The sequence below is a fragment of the Hemicordylus capensis genome, chromosome 6 (genome assembly GCF_027244095.1).
Source record: "Hemicordylus capensis ecotype Gifberg chromosome 6, rHemCap1.1.pri, whole genome shotgun sequence".
Classification (NCBI taxonomy): Eukaryota; Metazoa; Chordata; class Lepidosauria; order Squamata; family Cordylidae; genus Hemicordylus; species Hemicordylus capensis.
Window position 1 is genome coordinate 118,432,971 of NC_069662.1, and position 22,660 is coordinate 118,455,630.

Sequence of the window (22,660 nt, forward strand, 5' to 3'; positions counted from 1 at the left end):
AAATAAAACTGCTAATATTATAATGCCCTTATACAAAACTGTGGTGTGGCCACACCTGAGTACTGTGTACAATTCTGGTCACCACATCTAAAGGAGGTCATTGTAGAACTGGAGAAGGAGCAGAAGAGGACAACCAAGATGATCAGGGGCCTAGAAAACCCTCTTGGGCCTGATCCAGCAGGGCTGTTCTTATGTTCTTACCTTATCTCCCCTGGAAAGCTTGTTATATTATAGGGATGTGCAGATTGTTCCAACTCGAAAAAGGCTGTTTCGAACTCAAAGCAGAATACCCTTCAAATGAAAGGCCTGTCTTGAGCTCAGAACGGACCGACCCTCTTCAGAGTTGGAGTGTTCTGAGCACCATTTTGGCGGGCTGATTTTACCTCTCTGACAGGTTTTGACACTTGCTTCCATTTGGCTTGCAATCTCCTTGCTTCATGGTTGGCTTGTTATAATAAAAATCAACTTGATTTTCATGATAACAAGCCAACCAAAAAGCAAGGAAATGACAAACCAGTGCCAAAACCAGTCAGAAAGGGAGAAATAGCCCACCAATATGGCACTCGGAAAACTCAAAACGTTCTGACCACGTTCCATCAGAACAACCAGCTGGCCAGAACAAAACGTTCTGGGGATTTGTGTTCTGTTCCGAACTCGGAACCAAATGCATATTCTATTCCATGCACACCTCTATTATATTGGACTTGGTACGTTTTTAGAAGAGCAGTCCTCTCTTCGCTAGGGTTGTATTAAATAGCCTTTGATAAGTTCTTCCTGTACCACATTCCATGAGACCATCTCACTAAGCTTTTTCAACATGCTTTACTTCAGTGACAAGTAGAAACAGTCACTTCATATGTATCTTGTTCCTTTTCTGCAGAACTGTCAGATTATGCACTTGTCTTGCTGCGTGCCTGCTGTGATCTCCAGGTTGTTCCTACCCTATGTTGTTTGGTAAGTTGTGTACGGTGAGCCAGAGAAGCCAAAACAGCAGTAAGGCTTTTATGAAAGCACTGCCTTCTATTGAGATTGCCTTCTGCTGAGTCGAACCATTGTAATGTCTACAGTGACTGGGGATGGCTTTCTAAGGTTACAAACGGGGATCTTTTATGACAGAGACTTTCTGCATGCAAAGCATGTGCTCTACCACTGAACCCATCCCAAAGCTGAAGGTTCTTCATGCTGGAGCACCAAGTTGCTCTAACACAGCTTGCTCATGATGCTGTAGCCTGCTCCCACCTAGTGTGTCTGTGTCTGCCTCACTCTGAGGGGAGAGGCCATGTTCCTTCCAACTTTGGAATCAAATGAAGAGAGTAATGTTTTGCATGATGAAAACTGGTGGGTGCCCACCTGAATTTTATGCAGCACTATCTCTAAGCATCAAGTTAGAATTTTCAGAGGGATTTTGATGAAGAGGATATATTTCTGCTTTTCAGATTAGTTTTAACTTTATGTACTGTAATTGTGTTCTGATGTTGGTTTTCATATGGTTTGTTTTTTATTTTTGATGTAAGCTACTTTGTAGAGCTTTGATGGGATATAAATATTGACTTGTATGCAGTGCATGGACCCACTGACCCAAAGAGGAGGCCATCTGCACTGATTTCATCCATCTGAAAACTGCGTTGATGCTGCATTAGATCCTCCTTGGCTCCTAGGAATAGCGTCTGCATGGAGTGACATCTCTCCCATATTATTCCCAATGGGAGAGGTGTCAAGCACTGACACTATTCTTAGGAGCCACAGAGGCTCTCCAGCAGCATCAACATGGTTTTCAGAAGGATAGAAGGCCCATAGGCACCCTGCCTATGGGTCATTGGGTCAATGGATCCTTCCACTGTATGAGTTGCCCTTAAACAGGTATTGCATTGCTGTGTAAATACCTCTGACCTTTCTTTCTGTCTCTCTGAACAGCCTACCATGACCTCACCAGATGGCACGTTGACACTTGCAGATCCAGTGCTGGCCCCACTTGATGACCCAGAAAAGTTTCAGATAGTGCAAAGGCTGTTTGCATTATCAAACATTAACCTTGAAAAGACAGAGTCTTCTGTACAAGCTGTAACCATGAAAAAGCCCAGTTTTTCCCCAATCATTCTTTATATAGCATTATATGGACTTGGTGCATTAGCCTGTAAAACAGCTCAAGCTTGAAGTATCAGCTTGGCTGGCTTAACTGTATACCTGAGTGCACTATCTCATGTGAGAATAAATCTGGCCGATTTGCATCCGTGAAATTGGAATGTTGGCACAGACTGTGTCAGAGTTGAAACTGTATCAGTGAACAAATGTGGGGGGGTGGGAAGCTATGCAAAGCTACTTCATTAGCAATACCTTCATATGCTTTTAATACGCTGGTATCCATTCAGTGTCCTCTAATATGATTGCTCTCCCATTTAGGTCTTATAAGCTGAAAGCACTTAGGGTCAGTTTGGAAGATACTTTGTGTTCTGGCCCCACCACATGCACTAACTGTGTCAGGGGAGGATGATAGCACTCACACACTAACACACACACTTTGCGCTTTTCCTAATTGTTGTGTAGGGGGACAGTTCTACCAAACTCCTCCTGTACATGCTAGAATTAAACTAGTGGCTTACATCCTGCTCACTGCAACACAGGTAGTGCACCACCCATGCTGCTGAATGTGTGTGTACACTGTCTGTGGTAAAGTTGTGCAGATGCAGTTGTGCAGCTCTATGCCAGAGTGGAGCTGCAATGGTGCCCAGCTCTGTCGATAGTATTTACATGCACGCAGCAGGCATGGCCACTGCTTCTGCCACCCGCGTTGTGTTGCACAGGATGTGAGCCCCTCGTTTATTTCTAGCCTGTGTAAAGGAGTGGTTTGGATAAACATGTAAAACAGGGAAACACTAGCCGGTCCTCACACAGCATCTGTGCGCTCTTTGGGGCCGGCAGTTCCCCACTCCCTCCTGCCCCACTCTCTTGCTCCCTCCCTCTTGCTCCACTCTCTCTCGCCCTCTCTCCCTCTCCCTCCCACCCTCTCTCTCTCACCCTCCTTCCCCCCTCCTGCCCCACTCTCTCTTGTCATCCGTCATCCTCCACCTGCACTGAGCATTTTAAGGCAGCGGGCAGCCATTTTCGGCCGGACCTCACTGCCGCCACAGGCCCTTCTTTCCAGGTGGTGGGTGGCCGAAAAGGGCCCCACTGCCGCTCCTCCTCCTGCGCGGCAAACAGGAAAGTCCCGCCACCTGTTTCCCTCCCACGCCGGCCTCCAACGGGCGCCTCGCCTCCAGTTGGGCCCGCTGCCACCTGGCCTCCGCGGCCGGGCCTGCCGGTGACCAATCCTCCTGGGTGCGCCTCAGCCAATCAGGTGCCTCCGCTGCCCAGCCACTTAGCTGGGTGCTGGGACGCACATTCCAAGGCACACCCAGGAGAATTCTATATATTTTGATGTGTTAAGAGGGGGAGAAAGGACATGTGCATTAATGGTGTGCATACATCCTGATCACATGTGTTGGATCTTCCAAAGCAGCCCTTATTCTGCCTTTAAGTAGTCCTTATTGTTTACTGTGTTTATATGTACTAAACTGGTCTGTTTGTCAGAATTCCCTGGTAGAAGCAGAGTACGTTCAGCACTGACCTAGTTCACTCTGCTTTGAGTAAGTGTGTTTCACAAGAGTACATAGCAAGTTAAATTCTTCCCCTTCTTCCATAATATTTATGCACCTTGACTCAAGAATGAGTTACATTAGCCCTATTCAGACAAAATGTTGTACAAGTGTAGATACCTGCAAACTCATCCATGGTCTTCAGAACAGCCCTGCTGGATCAGGCCCAAGGCCCATGTAGCCCAGCATCCTGTTTCACACAGTGGCCCACCAGGTGCCACTGGGAAGCCCACAGGCAAGAAGTGAGGGCCTGCCCTTTCTTCTGCTGTTACTCCCTGCAACTGGTATTTAGAGGCATCCTGCCTCTGAGGCTGCAGGTAGCCTATAGCTATTGGACCTGTCGTCACTATACCTGCATTCATTTAAAAAGTGAACAGGCCCCTCAGTTGCATGGTACAGACAGCAAATGTACTCCTGTATGTGTTTTGATAACTGTACTTGTGTATGTGGTACGCTTGTACAAATGTTGAACATGTACCTAGGGCTGGTGAGGATTACTTTTAAGTAAGTGTGCAGAGGATCGTTGCCTGAGAGTAAGAGGCTATAACTTGTAATAAAGGGCTGCACAACCTAGGCCCTCCTGCAGATGTTGGACTGTACTCCCATCATCCCTGACTACTGGCCACTGTGACTAGGGTTAATGGGACTTGTACTCCACAAACCACTGGAGGCCTGAAGTGGTGCATCCCTGCTGCAATAGACTAGCTGTTAGCAACTACATGTATCACTTGGTGGTAATTATGTGCTGCCAGGCTCCAAAGAGGGTGGACAGGGATAGATCAGTGCACAACATTTCCAGCAGCAGACTCTTGGGGAAAGGCTGGCTAGGTGGTCCCAATCAAAGACTGACAGGCTGCCTACCATGCCAGATGTGGAGCTTCCCTCTCTGAGCAAGGGTAGGCAAGCAGGGCACAAGTCAGCCTCAAACAGCAAAGAAGGTTGTGTGCATATGGATGTAGTGCTTAAGGGGAGATGCAGGAGAGGGAAACCGTAGTAATGTTGATGCTATGACTCGCTGAGAGCACTGTGTAAATGACTGCATATGCTATGTAAAGCTGTGTTTTGGTAGACCGTCTTCAGGTCTCAATCTGCCATTGTGGCAGTGCATCTGTGCCACAGGCAAAGGTGCCTGCCATGGTGGGAGGAGGATGGAGTGCTGCTGCTCCCGCTATCAGTCATCCTAACTTCTTGTGCCTCAGTGAGGGGACCTGTCTGTAGGAACCCATGTCTAAGATGGATCTCTTTCTGCACTATTTGTTGACTATATTTGTCCCCAGCTTGCTGACCTATCATAACTCCAATCTCCTGTCTACAGGGCCTTCCTGATGGCTACAAAGTGTGGGATTTTGAACAATTCCACACAAGCTTCATGTGCCACCTTAAAGTCTACACGCTTGTGTATGTAGCCTTCAATGCTCCTTCACACTCCGAGCAGGACTTCATGTGATTTCTGCAGTGCCACCTGCTGACCAGCTCTTACATTTAGAGGACTCAAAATCCCACATTTTATTGCCATATGGAAAGACCCTACTCCCTCCCTCAGCTCAATCTCCCTTGCTCCTAGGCCCACCCCACCCCACCCCTCAGTGGCTTCTGCCTGTGCTACTACCCCCTATCATCCCATTTTCTCAGTTCCTTCTTCCCTCTGTGTTTTTCCGAGGCCGCTTTCTACTTCTTCACGTTAGATTTGTAAACTACATATATTAATTACTTCCTCTATTCAACTTTCTGCTCTTTTTCAAGCTCCCTGGGCTCTCTTCCCTCTGATATTCTCAGCTATGACATTTTCTACCTTACCAGCATAATTATGCTTTCTGTCCTGTTTTAGCCAAAGCTCTATTCAATTTCTAATGCACTGAATTGTTGTGAACACTGAATGGCTGATATCTATTTAGCATTTAATCTGTTAAAGGAATTTATAATGGCAGGATTTCATCCTTAGGAAAAAATATTTTACTTTAGTCATTCTTAAAATCTAAAACTTTCCAAGAACTCTGAAAAAATACTAAGCAATATTCATAAAGTAATGGTACACATTAGTGGGAAGAACATCTTTGCTATAGTGCTTCTAATATGTAATGCAGCATTTCTGATTTTCCCAAGTTTACTTGACTACATATTCATATATAACAATATAGAATATAAAATATTTACTTGGCTACATATATTTACTTGTTAAAACTTTCTTTTAACAAGTTGGTAAGACTATAAGGTTGCTCTCACAATCAGTACCAGGGAGGGCGGGCAGTGGGGAAAGCAGGGTTTGACCTGCCCCCACCCCTTGAAAATTGCTCTAATTTTCAGTGCATGATCCACACACCCTTACGTTCAAGTGCAGATCTCTGGAGGCAGGGGTGCCGCATCCTGGCCTTCGGATATCCCACAATGTACCATGTGATAAGCATGGTGCAGTGGGCGATACCCCCAGGATGGGTACCCGTTGCTTTATGCACTTGGCCTGCAGGCAGCCTGAGCACACACACGATCCTGGGTGCTGGGGTTAAGGGTGCACTTGCACCCTTATCCTTGGCTAAAGGCCAGGCTTCAAAGTGGGGATAGGTGGAAAGCTTACCATAAAGCTCTGCTGCTGCAGCAGGGAACCCAAATGTGTTTGTGTGTATTCTCACATGGAGCCAAAAATTCCAGGGAGCTGAGGCCAAGACCAGGAATGAATAAAGTGAACTCCCTGGCCGCTGCTATCTCCTTCACAAACCACATATTTCACCTTCTCTTTGGCTGTCCACCCCTTATTTCCAGTAACTAACTGGTCCTTGTGGCTCTAGGCCTTTCTACCCTTTTCCCTGTTTAGCCTCTCCATAGCTTGTTACCCCATTCCTTTACAGTCAAGCTGTGATGCCTGGATGGCATCAGCACCAGCTACTGGATAGTAGTGTTTAAGAATCATTTCACCACAGCAGCTCAAGTAGCAGCTAGGTTAGCTTGTAGATGACAGGCAACAGCAAGTTTCCCCCCAATATTTTTTTTATTTCATATATACAAAAATACTTTATTAGGAGTTAACAGGAATTCACAGATTTGTACATTTCAGAAATCTTTTTTTACAGAACATGACTTAATGTGAAAACAAGATTAAGAGGGACAATTGTAACAAAATTCAAATTGAAATTGTGGTGGTACTTCAATTTTTTCTATGTTCTGTGCTTGAGAGTATTCTAAAGTGATCATTGTGGCAGATAAACAACATCTTTGACTTCCTTTCTGCAGTACTAAAGAGCAAAGGTGCCCTACAATAGAGTTCAAAATTTAAACATATATTGCACAAATAATGGGCCAGTTCTGACAAGCACAGGTCCCCTACATGCAGTAACAGGGCTGTGTTGAGAATGCACCCAGCCTGATATCACTGAAGGACATGTCAACATGTTCTCTGTGTTTAAACAGAGTTTTGCAGTTCATGTAGAGGGGCCCCTCACACACAATTATAAGATATGCCGAGAAAATGTCAGCATGTCTTTTAGTGACTTTGGAGCAGGTACATTCTTGGTGTGGTCACGTTATCACATGTAGGGGGGCTGGTGGGGGCCATGTTCAGTCTGAACGAGCCCAATGTGTTCCAGCATTGATGCATATGTAGAAACCAAGCTGACAGATGCTGAACAGAAACCAAAGTTTCAAGGGTTGTATAACCTTAAAGGATAGTTTTCTGCCACCTTTATGAACACAAGATGTGCACAGAAAGTATAGTACTTGAACCACGTCACATTAATTCAAAATGCATGTCATTGTCTTCTAATATACAAGTTTCAGTACAGATGCCTGTACAAAAAGGTTTGTTTTCCTGGCAGTGCACTACCATTCAAAGCCTAAACCTTTTTTACTGTCTGGCATAGATGTTGGTATGTGAGAGAAATTAGTGATGTTTTAGGTCAGCCTTAGTCACAGAAATCCTCTTGTCCTTAAACTGAAAGAAGTCACAGCTAGAAATGTCAATTGCTGGAAGACTTATCATGGTTCTCTGCCAGATTGCTGAAAAATCTAACAAAACCAACTTATTCCTATTTAGTAAGAAGAATTTCAGTCTCAAGAGCACATAATACCCTTAGCTGCAAGAAGCTGAGAAACAATACTTATGTCCACAACTGAGGCCATGATGAAAAGTTTACATAGTGTTTTGCCAAGGAAACTCATGTGAATCAAAATAATTTTAAACAAAAAATGGGATACAATTAATCCAGATATCTAAGCACCAAATAAAAAAAATGCATTAAATCTTCAATTGATGTAACTATAAAGCTTGTGGCTTGATTGTGGTTTACTGCTCCTAATTTTCTTTATAGCCATTAGAAGAGACAAATCTCTTCCTGTAGGAAAGGGATGTCTGGTTCTCAGTTTAACATTGTATTTTTATTTCAGTAGTAGCTGTATTCATATTGTTCTTATTAAACTTGTTTTTCTCAAGCCAATTTTTTTTTTTTTTTAAGTTGAGAATTTCCCCCAAAAAACCAGGCTGGGGGAGAGCCTTCCAGCCAATGTGGCTGTACCTTGCTCCAAAGTTATTAGAACTCTCAAGATCCTAAATCCAGTTTCTGCCAGTTACTACTTCTTTACAGTAAGCATATTTTCTATGGTTATTTTAGCAGTTGTTTTACAATTGTTGTCCAATACCATCCTCATTGCCAGAATTTAAAAAAAACCTCAACTATTTAGTTGCCACTGAACTTTCTACACAGCAAACTGTCTCTTTCTGTGCTGCCTTTAAATATCATTCAGCACAGTTCTTCAAAGCAACTATTTCACTCTTATGATAAATGAAGATCTAGTTTTGTAACCTGTATAGAATTATGCAGAATATGGATTTGCTTATTTTGCATACTTTCTTCTACTTCCATTAGTTAAGTAATAGGGAGTCGATGCGTAGTATATCCAAGGAGCAAGCTTCAGTACTCCTTATTCTCCCAAACACAGCACAGAATCCTTGTCATAAAAACATAAGAACAACCCTGCTGGATCAGGCCCAAGGCCCATCTAGTCCAGCATCCTGTTTTGCACAGTGGCCCACCAGATGCCGCTGGAAGCCTCAGACAGGAGTTAAGGGCGTGCCCTCTCTCCTGCCATTACTCCCCCTAGAGATACTACTTATCCCAGCTTGAGATTTCACTAGGCATTGCATACACTTTTCAAAGTGTTTGTGGCTTTAAGGGCTAGGGATTTGTTTTAAAAAATATTAAAGGTTTCTTGGAATGCCCAACTTTGAAATCCTGTAACCACAAAGCAAGACTGAGCACGCTCCAAGGACCTACTCACATATTTTCAAGATTAAATTGCTACAAAAGCATCTTAAGAGCATTTACTGAGGTTATTTCCTTTAAGCCTCACTACAAATCAACAAATATATAATCAACAGTGTTGCATACCTTTTTAACACAAAGGGATCTATGCTTTTGGCATGCATGCATACATAAATACCAAGCCCATAGCCAGTATGTAGAGCCAGTGTGTTAACCGATTACTGGTGATGCTTTGGAGGCAGAATCACATGTGTTCTGAAACAAAAGGGGTATTGACTGCAGCCCACTAATCTCAAACTTAAATTTTCTATGCCTGTGCTAATTTCACCCTTGTAGATTTTACACTGTAGCCTTATGCTATGCCTTGCACCATGTAGATACCTTATATTCATAATATAAAATTGACTGGTCAATTACCATATTATACTGTATTTATACATATAGAAACTTGATTAGAATATCCAACAGCAGCTCTGTTCTTAAAAAGATCATCAAGTAACTGGATAAAACAAAGATTATCTAAATTAAAACCTAACTTTGAGAAGGTCTGCATCAACCTCATTCATTTAGATTTAGTTTTTGGCATGTTGGTATGAATTAGTATTTCAAGGGAAATTGCAAGCAAAATTCAAATATTTTCTGTATATGCTATGTACACATATCAAACTCTACACCATCTAATGAACTGCATAGTTTACATGGAATTCAAAAGAAATGTTTAGACTGCAGCATTAAATAAGACACGAAAGCTGGCTATAATCTGTAGTCCAGTTTTAGAATATTGCGAGATGTTATCTTATGATAGAAAGCTATAATACAGGATGCACTGAGCAGATCTACTTCTGACTGAAGATCTTAAAATATCAATGCACCTTCAATTGCTTCCATGCCTGATCATTTTGTTCCCCAGATTTCCACCTACTGCATGCACAAGTATTTCTGATTCCTAGATGGATGTGTGTTTAGACTGGGCCCAATAGAGGCAATAATGTAAGCCAATGTTTTCTAATATTAAATATGCCTTCTAACCTTCTGTCACCAGTGGATGCACATTTGTATTTGTATGTTGTTTGAAAGGAAAGCGTTTAAAAATTTGCAAAGAGGTGGTTCCTCACCAATGTTCGTTAAGCCAAACTAACTCATTTGAGCCTCTTAACTATTGTTAGGTAGTGTTTCTGTGCGTCCTAGCTTATCTGAAGTTGAAGGCAAGTCTATTGAGAACCATGATTCAGCAAGCAAAACTGGCTGAACATTGTAGCTGAGAATCATTCATCTATATGCATTTTAAACACTTCTCATGCTTATTCAATCCTATCTGAAAGGGAGCCACTAAAACATACACAGTAGGTTTTTGTACTAGTTCCCAGTGTATGCTTCTTCAGTATTCCTCATCTTATGTAGTGAACACCACCATGGTCCTGGCCTGAGCACTAGGATTTTGGCTCTTTCTCCTTCCTTATAATGGCAAGAGAGAGGGAAGAAGCTTTGCTTTCAAAGTTCCAAATTCTGCATGCTCAGTGTGTTAACACACAAGTGCGTCAAGAGCTCACTTAGTGGCACTATGGCATGGAAAGTAAAATCACTTTTTGAATCTAATAATTAGGGAGGAGCTAGCTCAACCCTCCTTTGGCATCACAGTTCAAAAAGTTAGTTCTGCCATTTAGTGAAAAGGCATTTTATGATAACACAGTTACTCCTATATATGGCATGGACTGGTTTCCTGTTAGGTAATGGCAACACCACAAATATGAATACATGCACAAACTTTAGTACAAAACTGAATTCAAAGAATCAATTGCTAGTTTGGCTATTGTTGCTAAAGACACTATGCTCTTCCAAGATCCTCAAGAAATATCAGCATGAAAACTTCATGTCCAAAGAGAAACCACTACATCAAGTTGCACATGCTTCCTAGCTTTTATGCACTCCTCAGACAAGATCTGAGATTAATACGGAGTGTTACTCCCTTCTTCACACCCTAGACTAAGACAGGCAGGGCTATATTTTGAGCTTGTCAGCTTCTAATCAAAATCAAATACCTGTTAATAACGGGAAAGAACCTAAGACCCATTTGCCAGAAACTCCTGCTTAACAAAGTGGACCATTTGTATTGCTAGAAGCAATACAGGACACCAAGACAATACAGAATAGCTTATAAGAATTTTCACTCTTAGGATTCTTTTCCCTGAAGATTATTTAGTAGGAATCTGAGCAAGACACCAGCCCTAAGTAGATTCAGTTGCACCCTGTACCTCAAGTTGGCCAAAAGCAGTAGCACCAAACCAATTGGAATGCTGCTTCGTGAGGCACTAGAAAATAGAGGAATGGGAGCAGATTACATCTCAGGCTAGGGTTCATTAGCCTCTTGCATTGGAGGGATCTTTGTCCAGGTTCCGCTGTCAAAAATTTGTCCAACGGAAAGAGCCACCATCACCACATAATACCTCACCCGCTAGTCTTAACATGGCATCTGGACTACAGAGAGCACATCTTTAAAATGCCATTCTGAGTACCATGCAAGAAAAAAAATCTTTCAACGGACAGCTGCGTATACTTAAGATTAGCCCATTTATAACAGAATATTTATTTTTAACTTGAGTTTCTTAAAAAATATTTTATGTTAAGTCTATAATCTAAGTACCAACACCAATTAAGACAAAGATATGCAATAATTTGCATAACATTTACAAAATATACTTAAATCTTTAAAAAAATACCTTAAAGGTTTTTAATCTATAATACCTTTTTGGTGTCTCATTTCTCTATATAAAGTAAAAACTATCCAACCCTGTTTTCTTGTGCACATAATTTTTTTAAAAAAACCCAATGGGTTAACCACTTGTTTGCACTGTCTTAGCCTTTTCCAAGAATTCTCCTTTGTTGGCATCCTGTATATGATACTTTGGTGTCAAAAATAAATTCTGAAGCCAAGTGCCTGTCCTCAAACTAAAAATAGATGACGTGGACAGATGACAACCAATTCAGGCACCTAGTATGTTAGTAAGGAAATGAGTATTTACAACAGCAAGCATGATATAAAATATGGTCACTAGACAAGTCTGCCTTCGTGACAACCTGCATTTATATTCATTAAACAGAGTACACATCAGCAAAAGTGTTTAAAGTGATAAATCAACATGAATCTAGAGATAATACGAATTAATTTTTGATGAGTCTATCCATGGGAAGAGTTACCAGTGAACATTTTTAAAAGATTGTAAATCAGAAATGAATCCGCTTATAAATAACATTGATTTTTAGCATCTGACAATAACTTTAGTTTCACAAGCTATCTGGTGAATAAAGCAGTTAAACAAGATAACAAATAGCTCAAAAGTCCCATCACATCACATATCATAACACACATAATCACTCATAAATATTCCTGTGTAAAATAAAAGCTCAACACAGAACAATTTACAAATACAGAGCAAGGTCATTGTAAAAAAGCAGGTTTTGTTATTTTAAGCAATGATTTTTCACATGGGAACAAACATCCTACATGCCAAGCCTCACTGTAAGGTTCTGCATTGATAAGGCTCTCTCCAACTACTTCACCATTGTCCCAAACACAATGATATATGTTACAGAACTCAGACAGTAAATACTTGTTTAATAGGTGGAAATGTTGGCTCATCAGAGCAGCCTTGTAGGGAAAGTTCAAGATATTGCTTTACTCTTTGCAAAAAGATTAACATATACAGGAAAGTCTACAGTACATCTGTCTAAGACAAGACAACTGCCAAACATGTATAAAACATTAAGCAAAAGGTGTCAGTAAGATGGCTCAGTGCTGGTTGCTTCTTAAGTATTGAAAAGTCTGTTCACATCAAGAAGAGCAACATGTTTATTAAGATAAGCATTAGTGTCTTCTCCTAAATAAGAAAAACTGGCCAGATGAAACATTTGATTAAAATGAGAAAGTTTTACAAAAATTTTCAAGTATTTTTTTCTTATCACAGTGAAAATGTAAGACCAAACGTATAAGTGAGTAACTGGAAAGTTTCTTAGATGAGTAAAGGCAAAGTATTAAATTAAAACATTTATAAAAATGCTTCAACGCATTTCCTTCATGTGATATGAATAGAAAGATTATTTGTAAAAAGTTAGAAAAATTAAAATAAATTACATATTTAAGTACACTTTCCCTTCAACATTTTGTATAAAAACTTGGAATAGCATACCATTTATCTGAATATACACAGAATAAAAATGTATCGGGTGCTGCAAGTGTCTGGCACCTCTGCACAATATTTTCTCGGTATAATGTTTGTTGTTGGCAGCTAGCCTAGTTTGGTGCTTACACCCATCTTCAAAAAATGGGTCAGTATACCCAAGTAATTGGGACCCACTGTGGTTCCGTCCTCAGTTTCTCCGTAGCAGTCTGCAGCTTTTCAAAGGCTTTGTCTAGATTGTCATTCACAATTATGAAATCAAAATAGTGGCTGTAAGCTCTCTGGATCCGTGCACTCTCATCCACTGTTTTCTTCAAATCAGTGTCCTGTTAGACAGTTGAGACAAGTAAAAAGCAGATATGAACAGGAAGGCACATGCATACCCAGAGGATTTTCAGGACTTTAAATTTTAAATATTGGCAGCTGGATCATTACAGGTTTTTTCAAAAGTCATTCTATTGAGCTCAATGGGATCTGCTTCCTAGCAGTATGCATTTAAGATTCCAGCTTTAGAAATATAACAATACAAAAATCTTCGAATTAGCTGGTATAATGGCGATGAGATACACATGATGACACTCAAAGCAAATCTCCTTTGTAGACCTTTTTATTGCACATAAAAGAAAAATCCAACAAAATGGCACCAAAAGCAAAAACCTACAAATGCACCAAAGGGGAAAACAAGTGGCAAAAGATATTCCTTCTTGATTAAGGTCCAAAACTTCATGAAGTCCATAATTGTGTATAAAATACTTGAAACCAAATCAGTAACATTTACTAACTGTAGACCTCATGATTCAGAAAACTTTGAAGCTTTCCTTTCAGGAAGCACAACTGCCTAGTTGCTCATCAAGCACCGAGTTGAGTTTTACTCAAGGAACAAGGACAGCTGTGAAAATATCAAAGGTCTCAGCTTTTGGTTCTATAACATAGCAAGCTCCTAGACCTCATTCAAGGGTGAGAAATGGAAATGAAGCATTTACAAATGCCTAGGGTCATATCAGCCTAGAATTACAAAAGGAAGCCTGGAATGCAGGAGAGGAGTCCTATTTATACCAGTTACTTTGTTTCCCACATTTACACCATGACTTCATTCACTTACACCAAGCAGGCCAATATTCTCATATGGTGGAAGAGGTGCTTTCCCCCTTTCCTTCTCCACATGAAAAACTGCACATCTGGTAGGGATGTGTACGAACTGTGGCTCAACCACATTTTGGGCAGACAGACCTGCAACTTTAAAGGAAAGCAGGTCCTTACCTGCTCTCCGCCACCTCATGCAGCTTCCTAGTCCCTAGAAGCCCCACGTGGCATCAGCATGCACATGGCCTCCGCACACGCACAGGAACCATTTCTGTGATTAGCAATACCATGCTGACCATGCAAATGCACCCATGCATGCATGGATGGATACCATTTGCATGTGATGCCACACAGGGCTTCTAGGGAGGCACGCCACCCCAGCAGTAAGCTGCATGGAACAGGTAAGGACCTGCTCTCCTTTTTCTTAAAGTTCCCAGTCCCCCTGCCCAAAAAGTGCTCAAACCACAGTTCAAACCATGGTTCATGTACATCCCTAACATCTGGTGCTCCACAGTGACACCAGCTCCACTTGTGATCTCTCCCACTTGGAGAGAAAAAATGGGAGTGGAAAAGAATCATATGAATAAAGCCTCCATGTGTCCTGCCATTGGCATGGAGTTGCCAGCTCACATATTTTTTGAAGTGTATGGTGAAGGAGAGGCCTGTCTGCTCTTCCACCACATAAGAGCTGCCACTGGTAATGTACGAGCCAAGGAATGAAAAAAATCAGCATCCCAAGAGAACCTAGGTGCCATGTTATTGCTACTAATAACAAATATCTTGAAAATTACATCTTTTCATAGGAACAGGAAATCGTCCAACAATTTCTTTCAGTTTAGCTGCTTCCCAGATTATATGTATATTAGTCATGTCCAAATAAGCGTGTTGGAAGCAAGAGAGCATTCTTAGCATCCCTTAGTAAAGTTGCCACAGAAAACTGTCTACCCAGACATTCTAGAAAATGGTTAGAAAGGAAAATTACCTTTCACGAATGAGGTTGCATTCCCTCTTAAAAACCAGGTTATTAGCTTAGGGGTCCAGTTAGAAATCCAAATTTTATTTTATTTTTTAAATACTTTTTATTCAATTTTTCACAACATAAGATACACACATGCACACACAAGAAAAACACACACAAAACCTAAGAGGACTTCCATCTCATCATTAGAACAAGTATCAGTTACAATACCCAAGTCTTGCCTGTAATTTAATCGTTCCCCTCCCGATAAATCGTACGAAAGTCAACCCTAGGGCATTTTAAAAACATTTTTGTTACCACTCAAAAGCCTGATAGAAATCCACAGTTAGAAATCTGAATTAAGGACTGGATTTAGATGGTATCTATGGCACAAAACAACTTTCAGTAGTTTAGGCTGGTGTGCCAGATATGACCTTTCCTATAGAGAGGGATCCGGGCCACAGTTACCCATGCCTTGACCAGATTTTTGAATGCCTGGAACCTTATATGTCAACTAGACTTCAGGGGAAGTAACCAACTGGATCCTCTCACCAACACTGAAAAAAATCTGCATTGGCTTCCAATTTTCCAGGGATAATGCAAAGTGCTGGTCTTAACCTATAAATCACTATATGGCTTCTGATGAGTATCTTTGGCCACCAACTGCTCCCATATGAACTTGCCTATTTTTTGAGATTTTCTTCAAAGAAGCTGCTCTGGGTGCCCCTGGCATCAACAGAGAAAAAAGCAGCAACCAGGGACAGGGCCTTTTCTGGACTGGCACCTTGGCTGTGGAACGCCCTTTCTAGGGATATTCATACAGCATGGACTTGTTATCCTTAGGTTCCAAGTCAATACCATGTTTTTCTCCCAGGCTTTTAATAGATGGTGATTTTCATATATTTGTTTTATTCTCCTTGCTATGCAGTAATTTTAAACAACAATTAGTTGCTTTGAAAGTCCTACTAAAAGGCAGAGTATGCAGTAAAGTTGTGTCATCGAGTCGGTGTCGACTCTTAGTGAACACAGAGCCATTCTTTGGTAGAATACAGGAGGGGATTACTATTGCCATCTCCTGCGCAATATGAGATGATGCCTTTCAGCATCCTTCTATATCGCTGCTGCCTGATATAGGTGCTTCCCATAGACTGGGAAACATACCAGTGGGGATTCGAACCAGCAACCTCTTGCTCCCTAGGCAAGTATTTCCCTGCTGTGCCAGTATCCGTCTTAAATAAAAAAGAGAAAGAAAGGAGGACCTGTACCAATGCCTGACAAACCAGAAAAAGTGTAAGGAATGCAAATTACCAGATTAAAACAGGATTTGAACAGGACTGCTGGTATACTAAGTACAGTCTTAAATACAAGTGTAGATGTAATGGGTCAAATTGTTCATATACATTTTAAGAGAGAGATTTTCCTTACTGTTAGAAGTTTGGTTGTAATTCCTGCATCTACCACAGCTTTGTGCATGGCACGCAACGTCTCTAGTTCTGGAGCAGCAATAAACACTACATAGGGCATAAACTCTGACGTCCGCAATATTTTCAGTGCCTGGAAGCAACAAAGAATTAGCTACATTCTTAAGATTTGTGTATTTTAACATTTTACACTGTGTTTCTTATCAAAGAATAATTAAAATAAGTTGTATATATTTTAGAATTATTCTAGATAATTATAATAATTTTATTAAATCATTAAAGTATTAAAACATATACACATATTTCGATACAACATGTGCTAGATCAAAACCAAAAATGGAAGACACATCAATTAGGGGAAACATGGAAAGCTAGCCAATGCAGAAAGTCTCAGCAAGACCACAAAATACCAGCAAAGATGGAGCTAGCCAGATCTCCTGAGGAAGATAGCTGAACAGACTGGATTAGGTAGTAAGCAGTATTAGCACATTCCTGTATAGGTTAAAAGGAGGAAACAACTGTTTTGTGCACCATTCTGTCCTATAAAAGTGTTTCCTTGCTAAAAGACAGTGCGCTTTATTTAAAATGTGGGGGGAAATTAAGCTAACCACTCAAATGTATTAGCAAGTAATAACACTGTAGGATGTCACTGGCTATCTTAATGGTGGAAGAAGATTTAAACACACATACAGAGAGATCTTTCCATGACAGTACATGCCACAGGGCTTTTTTCAAGTACCACCTCTCCTTTTGATGTCTGTATTGAGATAAAGCAGAACCCTAGCATACCTGTGGATTCACATCCAAGATGCATGTCCTTCCAGTCTGAACCACTTCAAGAATGGAATCTATTTTGGTACCATAAAGGTTTCCTTCATATTCTCCATGTTCTAAGTATCTGCCAGCTTTAATATCCAACTCCATTTCAGCTCGTGACACAAACCTGTAGGCCTGCCCATCTTTTTCATCATCCCTTGGCTTTCGTGATGTAACTAGACAAACAAAAGCAATGCAGGCATGTTGTGTATGCATTTATATAGTAGCTTCTTACAAAAATACAAAATTTTGATTTTTCTTCCTGTAACTTTTATGTTTTCCTCATACAGATTAACAAGATTGCTGCCTCCTTGCTTGCTGAGAAGGATTACAGCAACAACACTTAAAGACTCTAGACAGTCCTAGAGTCTCCATACTATTTGAATTCTAGAGAACTGTTTCTAGAGACAAATACGAGCCCTAGAGAGGAGTAAGGAGAACAAACATAGACACTTGTCCAGGCAGAACTTAAAGGTAGATGGTAGACCTTAAAGGCAGAGCATAGTCCCATGGTTAGAGTTACACACATGTTTAAAAGCAACTACTATTCATAAGTTTTCTTTTTAGGGATTTCCTGGTAAAAAAGGATGTAGAGGCACACAAAAAAAGAGATTATTATTGAGAACTTGTGGTCAAAGTTTTATTGAGGTGTTGGGGGAGATGTGTAGGTGAGGTTGGTATTCAGGAGGGGGATGTTAAGACAAAGTGGTCTATATGCCAAACCTATTGATTGTCTAGAAGTTTGCTCTAATTGCATTTTAGGGTATAGAATCAGTCTTCTAGGAGTTCTTTTTGTCCTAAGACTCATTTACTCCAAATGGAAATGGAGCTTCATTTCAAATGCAAGGACCTCGGATGTGGCCTTCGTTTCTCCAGGCATAGTACGCAGACTCTTGGTTGGAAGACCTTCTTGGGCCCAAAATGTAGGCTATCAATCTTGTCTCTCTGCAACAATTTGGCACATGGGGGGTGCTAAATTCCAAATGGAGGTAATAGTGTCAAAGTCTTTGTTATCAAAGTTAGGCTGACCGGTCATTAGAAGTTCCTGGACCCATCTTTTAGAAGTTTGGAAAACCATTAGCCTGTTCTCAGTTTTGCGGCATCTCACTTGTTCAGTGTGGGATACCTGGCTTGACAGCAGTACACATGAAAAGGATCTCAGGATTGCAGTCCATCAAAAGCCAAACACGGATCAGCAGTGCAATACAGCTGCAAAAAGGCTAAGCTTATTTTTGACTGCAGTAACAGAACCATATCACTTTATGCACTTAAGAGTAGTGTCTCCAGTTCTGGGCACTGCACTTTCAGAAGGAAGTAGACTAATTAGAATGGGTTCAGAGGAGGGCAATGAAGATAGTCAGGGCTCTGGAAAATAAGCCCCGAGAGGTGAAGCAGGGGTTAGACTAAATGGCCTGCTAGGCTCCCTACACCCTAAAACCTTGGTACTAAAAAAAAAAGTTTCATTACAGAATATCAAGATGTTAGTTAGGTTCATTGCTTTCAGAGAAAAGGAATACATACATCTCACCACCTAGAGATGTACATATCAGGCAGTACAATAAATAAATGTTTAATAAAATTTATGCCTCCCCAAGAATGCTATAAGGAAACTGGCAACTGACATGGCACCGTAGTTCCAAACTTCGAAGGATTCAGTATGATAAATCTGTTTTTCAAGCTTCTTCGACCAACTCCCTGGGCTCCTATTAACACCAATGTTTTCCTTTGAAATGGAGGCATTTTAGCTACTTCCTCGTAGATCTGAATTTCATGACGATCAAATTCTAGACACAAAGCAGCACAACATATTAAAAGAGCAAAATAATGTTAGCATTACATCAAAATTTTAACAAGCGACATCTCATTATTTGAAAATAGGGAACTTGCTTTTAACACTTTTTCTAAGCACTGTAAGGAACACTTGTAATATGATGCTTACAATATGCCATTGTCTAACTATTATTCTAATATTTACCGGATATTTAGACATTTGATCTTTTATTCCTTATTCTGCCTTAGGACATATTCTCTAACATATAAGCCTTCATCTGATGAATTAGAACCCACAATTATCTTACCCTGACCTAAGGCAGGTCACCCAAGTGCAATTACTGACTGACATTCTTGTGCAGCATCTCACATGTGCTTTAAACACGAAACTTGAATGCAGTTGCACAGGAGTACTGTTTTACAAATGCAAGAATTGTGCAAAGAGTTGCACAAACAGAATTGCGCACACACAGTTGCACAGTGGTACGGCCACTGGGCATAATGGCATCATGCAACTGCATCTGCACAATTCTAGCATCTGTGCAACAGTGCTCTAGTTCGTGTTAAAATGCATGTGAGATCTGCACAGAACGTCAGCCACTGTAATTTTTCTGTTTAGGTTTCTTTTTAAAAGAAAAACCAGGAGGGAGAGACCAGATGCAAAGGAGGTCAAAACTCTTGATGGATTTAGCTCAGTAGTTGCTCTCTGCATGTACAAGTCCAAAATTCAAACCCTGGCATCTCCAGAGAGCAGTGACTTGGATGGACTGATGATCCAAATTGGTAAAATGCAACTTCTTATGTTCATATGAGCTCCTCTACATTTAATAGTTCCAAGGGAATTGTGGCTACTGCAGCTTGTTAGTTAGGACTGAGAAAAGCTGTCCCTGTCACAATTCCCTCTTCTGAACATTATTTAAAGAGGTACAGAAGCCCTCCTGTCCCTCCTTAGCATCTGGTCACCCTAGAGATGAGAAAGACAGGTGCATATAGGGTTAAAAAAATTAAGTAGGTCAATGTTGCAAACTGGAGTTAAAAGGAAGACCCCGACGGAGAATGAATACCAAGTTCATCATAGCCAAATTGAGATTAATATTTAAATAATTGCAAAGCACTCTATACAACGAAAAGTACTACAGAAAATATTGCATAATCTATGCTATAAAATGTACAGTGTATAAACATCCATTTCCTTTTGATTTAGCTGGCACTCATACAAGCTACTACAATCTATATTTAACATTAAATATAGAGAGAGAGAGATTAAGAAAATATTTTGTGGAAAAAGAAATTCAGAAAGCTGAATATTCTCTGGAATAGAGATCGGTATGCATAATTGGTGATTAAAATATATACATGGAATGGAATAAGAATACAAAAATTAATAGTTTAACTAGTTAAAAGAATTTGATTTTGAACCATTAAAAATGTGCACATAGGTATATGTTCAACATGCTTCTGCTCAATTGTTTTGAGATATAACATTTGTGAAATTCAAGTACCTGCATTTCTAGTTGTGAGATACATCATCTTTTTCTTCTTTTTACTACTTATTGTTCCACAAAATGGACCTGAAGAGATAAAAGTTTAAAACCCCAGAAGTCTTTCATTAGGATTCACTAAATGTTGATTTAATTTGTTGATTCATCATAATGAAGTCTTTATCTATACAATGAATGATTAAATTGCCTTTAACACCAAAATAGCAATTAAAGCTTATAATTGGCATAAAAGACTGCTCTAGCTGATAAACACAAAATAATACAAAATCATCAGTACATATTAGATGTGCTCATCAAGACAAAAGCAAAATTCAATAATCTGCTTTGGAATTCATTTTCTATTTAATATTACCTAGTTACCAGCAGGTGGCAGAAAGGGCTCAGTAATTTGTAAGAGGGTTTTAATTCTTGCTCTTTTTTATTTTGAGAACACAATTATCAACATTAAGAGACCACCCATGCATTCCCATTATTCATACCCACTGAATATTGCAGACGCAAAGAACCTCACTGTTGTGCACCTTACCTGAACTGTCCCAGTCCCGTCTGACAAATGCTTTCCTCTTTTCTTCCAGGAACTGGCTTGGAATAAGTCCTGCACTTCCTCCTTCTTTGACATGGCTAGCCTGGGATCAAATTAATACATGTTTAATTTGCTACCAACCCCAGTAAACACCTGATGTTGCTGAGGCTTTATTTAAACACTAGTGGGCCCGGGCACAGAGCATCTGTGCCTCTAGTGCGGCCGGGCCCACCACCGCCTGCGCTGCGGCCAGGCCCGCCGCCTTACCTCCGCGGCCGCAGGGCCCGAGGGTGCCGCCGCCGGGCCGGAGAGTGCTGCTGCCCCCGCCGGGCCCATCGCCGTGGCCGGGCCCAGGAGTGCCGCCGCCGCCGGGCCCAGCCAGGCCCGCCGCCTCGGCTCCGCGGCCGGGCCCGCCTGGCTCCCCGGCCATGGCCACCGCCGTTCTCCTGGGTGCGCCAGGACCAATCAGGCGCCCCCGCAGCCCAGCCAATCAGCTGGGCTGCCGGGACGCATTTCTCCTGGGCACACCCAGGAGAAATATATATATATATAGATACTCTGATTTGATGTCAGCACATTTACTGGTAGATGCAAAGCACACTGCATTACTACATTGTTCGTGGCCTTGAACATTCAAATTCAATGCAGTGTTAAATACTTGGTTTTGCCAGTACCACACAAATGATAACTTGCTCTCCATTGAACATACTCAGAGTGAAGTTGACACTATTACCAGTTAGATTTTTTTTTTAAAGATATTCATTACATAGGCTTATATTTCTAGTATGAAATGTGAACTTAAATCGATGCAAGTGGTTAATGAACATATCAGCAAATCTTAGTCAGGCATATTTAGCCTGAACAGATTATACATAGCCAAGTCTAAAGCACATTTCACCACTTCTTAAAATACTCTCAGCAAGAAAAATTCCAAATTGCATTTGTTCTTTTTGCAAATCCAGAGCATCATCCTAATACAAAGCATGGCCATTTTCTAATTTAACTAGATTGCACTCTTCCAAGATCACAGTCAGTTCTACAATATTCGCATGAAACAGATTGCCTAGGTAGATTCGAGCAAGGTGGGAAGACAAGGTAAAACAAAGGAAGGTTCTAAGGGAACAAGTGATGTGTGCACAGCTAAGTGTAACTTGCGATATGCAAGTGAGGAAATGTCTAGGGGAAATGCTTTCTTTACCCCCAGAATCTGCTTCCTCATTTCCCCTATGGCATCAGAAAGATACCCCTTCACATAGCAGGATTCCCAGGCCAGTTCTGCTGGAGTGTACTGGACAGGAAGTCCTGAAGGAAAGCACAAGTGACTATAGGTGGGTCTACAGAAAGGAAGAGGCGAGGCTGGTGAAAATCTATCACAGCTGCTAGAAAATAGCCATCAGTGTATTTAGAGACAGTATGAGAAAGGTTACCTGTCACAGACCCAAGCAGAAGAGCAGGAATTTGGTAGGAACTAAGTTCAGCAAAACGTTTAGGTATGGCCTAATCTAGAAGACATGGGTCCTTTTATTCACTA

General features: G+C 40.9%; 2 protein-coding genes across 9 annotated transcripts in view; one reads left to right on the plus strand and one right to left on the minus strand.

The window, feature by feature from the left end:
- GSDME (gasdermin E) overlaps positions 1–8,051 on the plus strand; it is a 51,915-nt gene extending 43,864 nt beyond the window's left edge. For all 3 annotated transcript variants that reach the window (XM_053266351.1, XM_053266350.1, XM_053266352.1), the window contains 2 exons: positions 881–954; positions 1,915–8,051. In XM_053266351.1, coding sequence (XP_053122326.1) covers positions 881–954; positions 1,915–2,154 — 314 coding nt within the window. In that variant the 3' untranslated portion in view covers positions 2,155–8,051. The remainder of the gene's footprint in view (positions 1–880; positions 955–1,914) is intronic.
- A 3,859-nt stretch (positions 8,052–11,910) lies between these two features.
- The window catches only part of PALS2 (protein associated with LIN7 2, MAGUK p55 family member), a 52,787-nt gene continuing 42,037 nt past the window's right edge, over positions 11,911–22,660 (minus strand). For all 6 annotated transcript variants that reach the window (XM_053266345.1, XM_053266344.1, XM_053266349.1 and 3 more), the window contains 6 exons: positions 21,133–21,232; positions 20,607–20,675; positions 18,957–19,118; positions 17,308–17,510; positions 16,523–16,651; positions 11,911–13,382 (listed from right to left, as the gene is read on the minus strand). In XM_053266345.1, the coding sequence (XP_053122320.1) occupies positions 13,206–13,382; positions 16,523–16,651; positions 17,308–17,510; positions 18,957–19,118; positions 20,607–20,675; positions 21,133–21,232 (840 nt within the window). In that variant the 3' untranslated portion in view covers positions 11,911–13,205. The remainder of the gene's footprint in view (positions 13,383–16,522; positions 16,652–17,307; positions 17,511–18,956; positions 19,119–20,606; positions 20,676–21,132; positions 21,233–22,660) is intronic.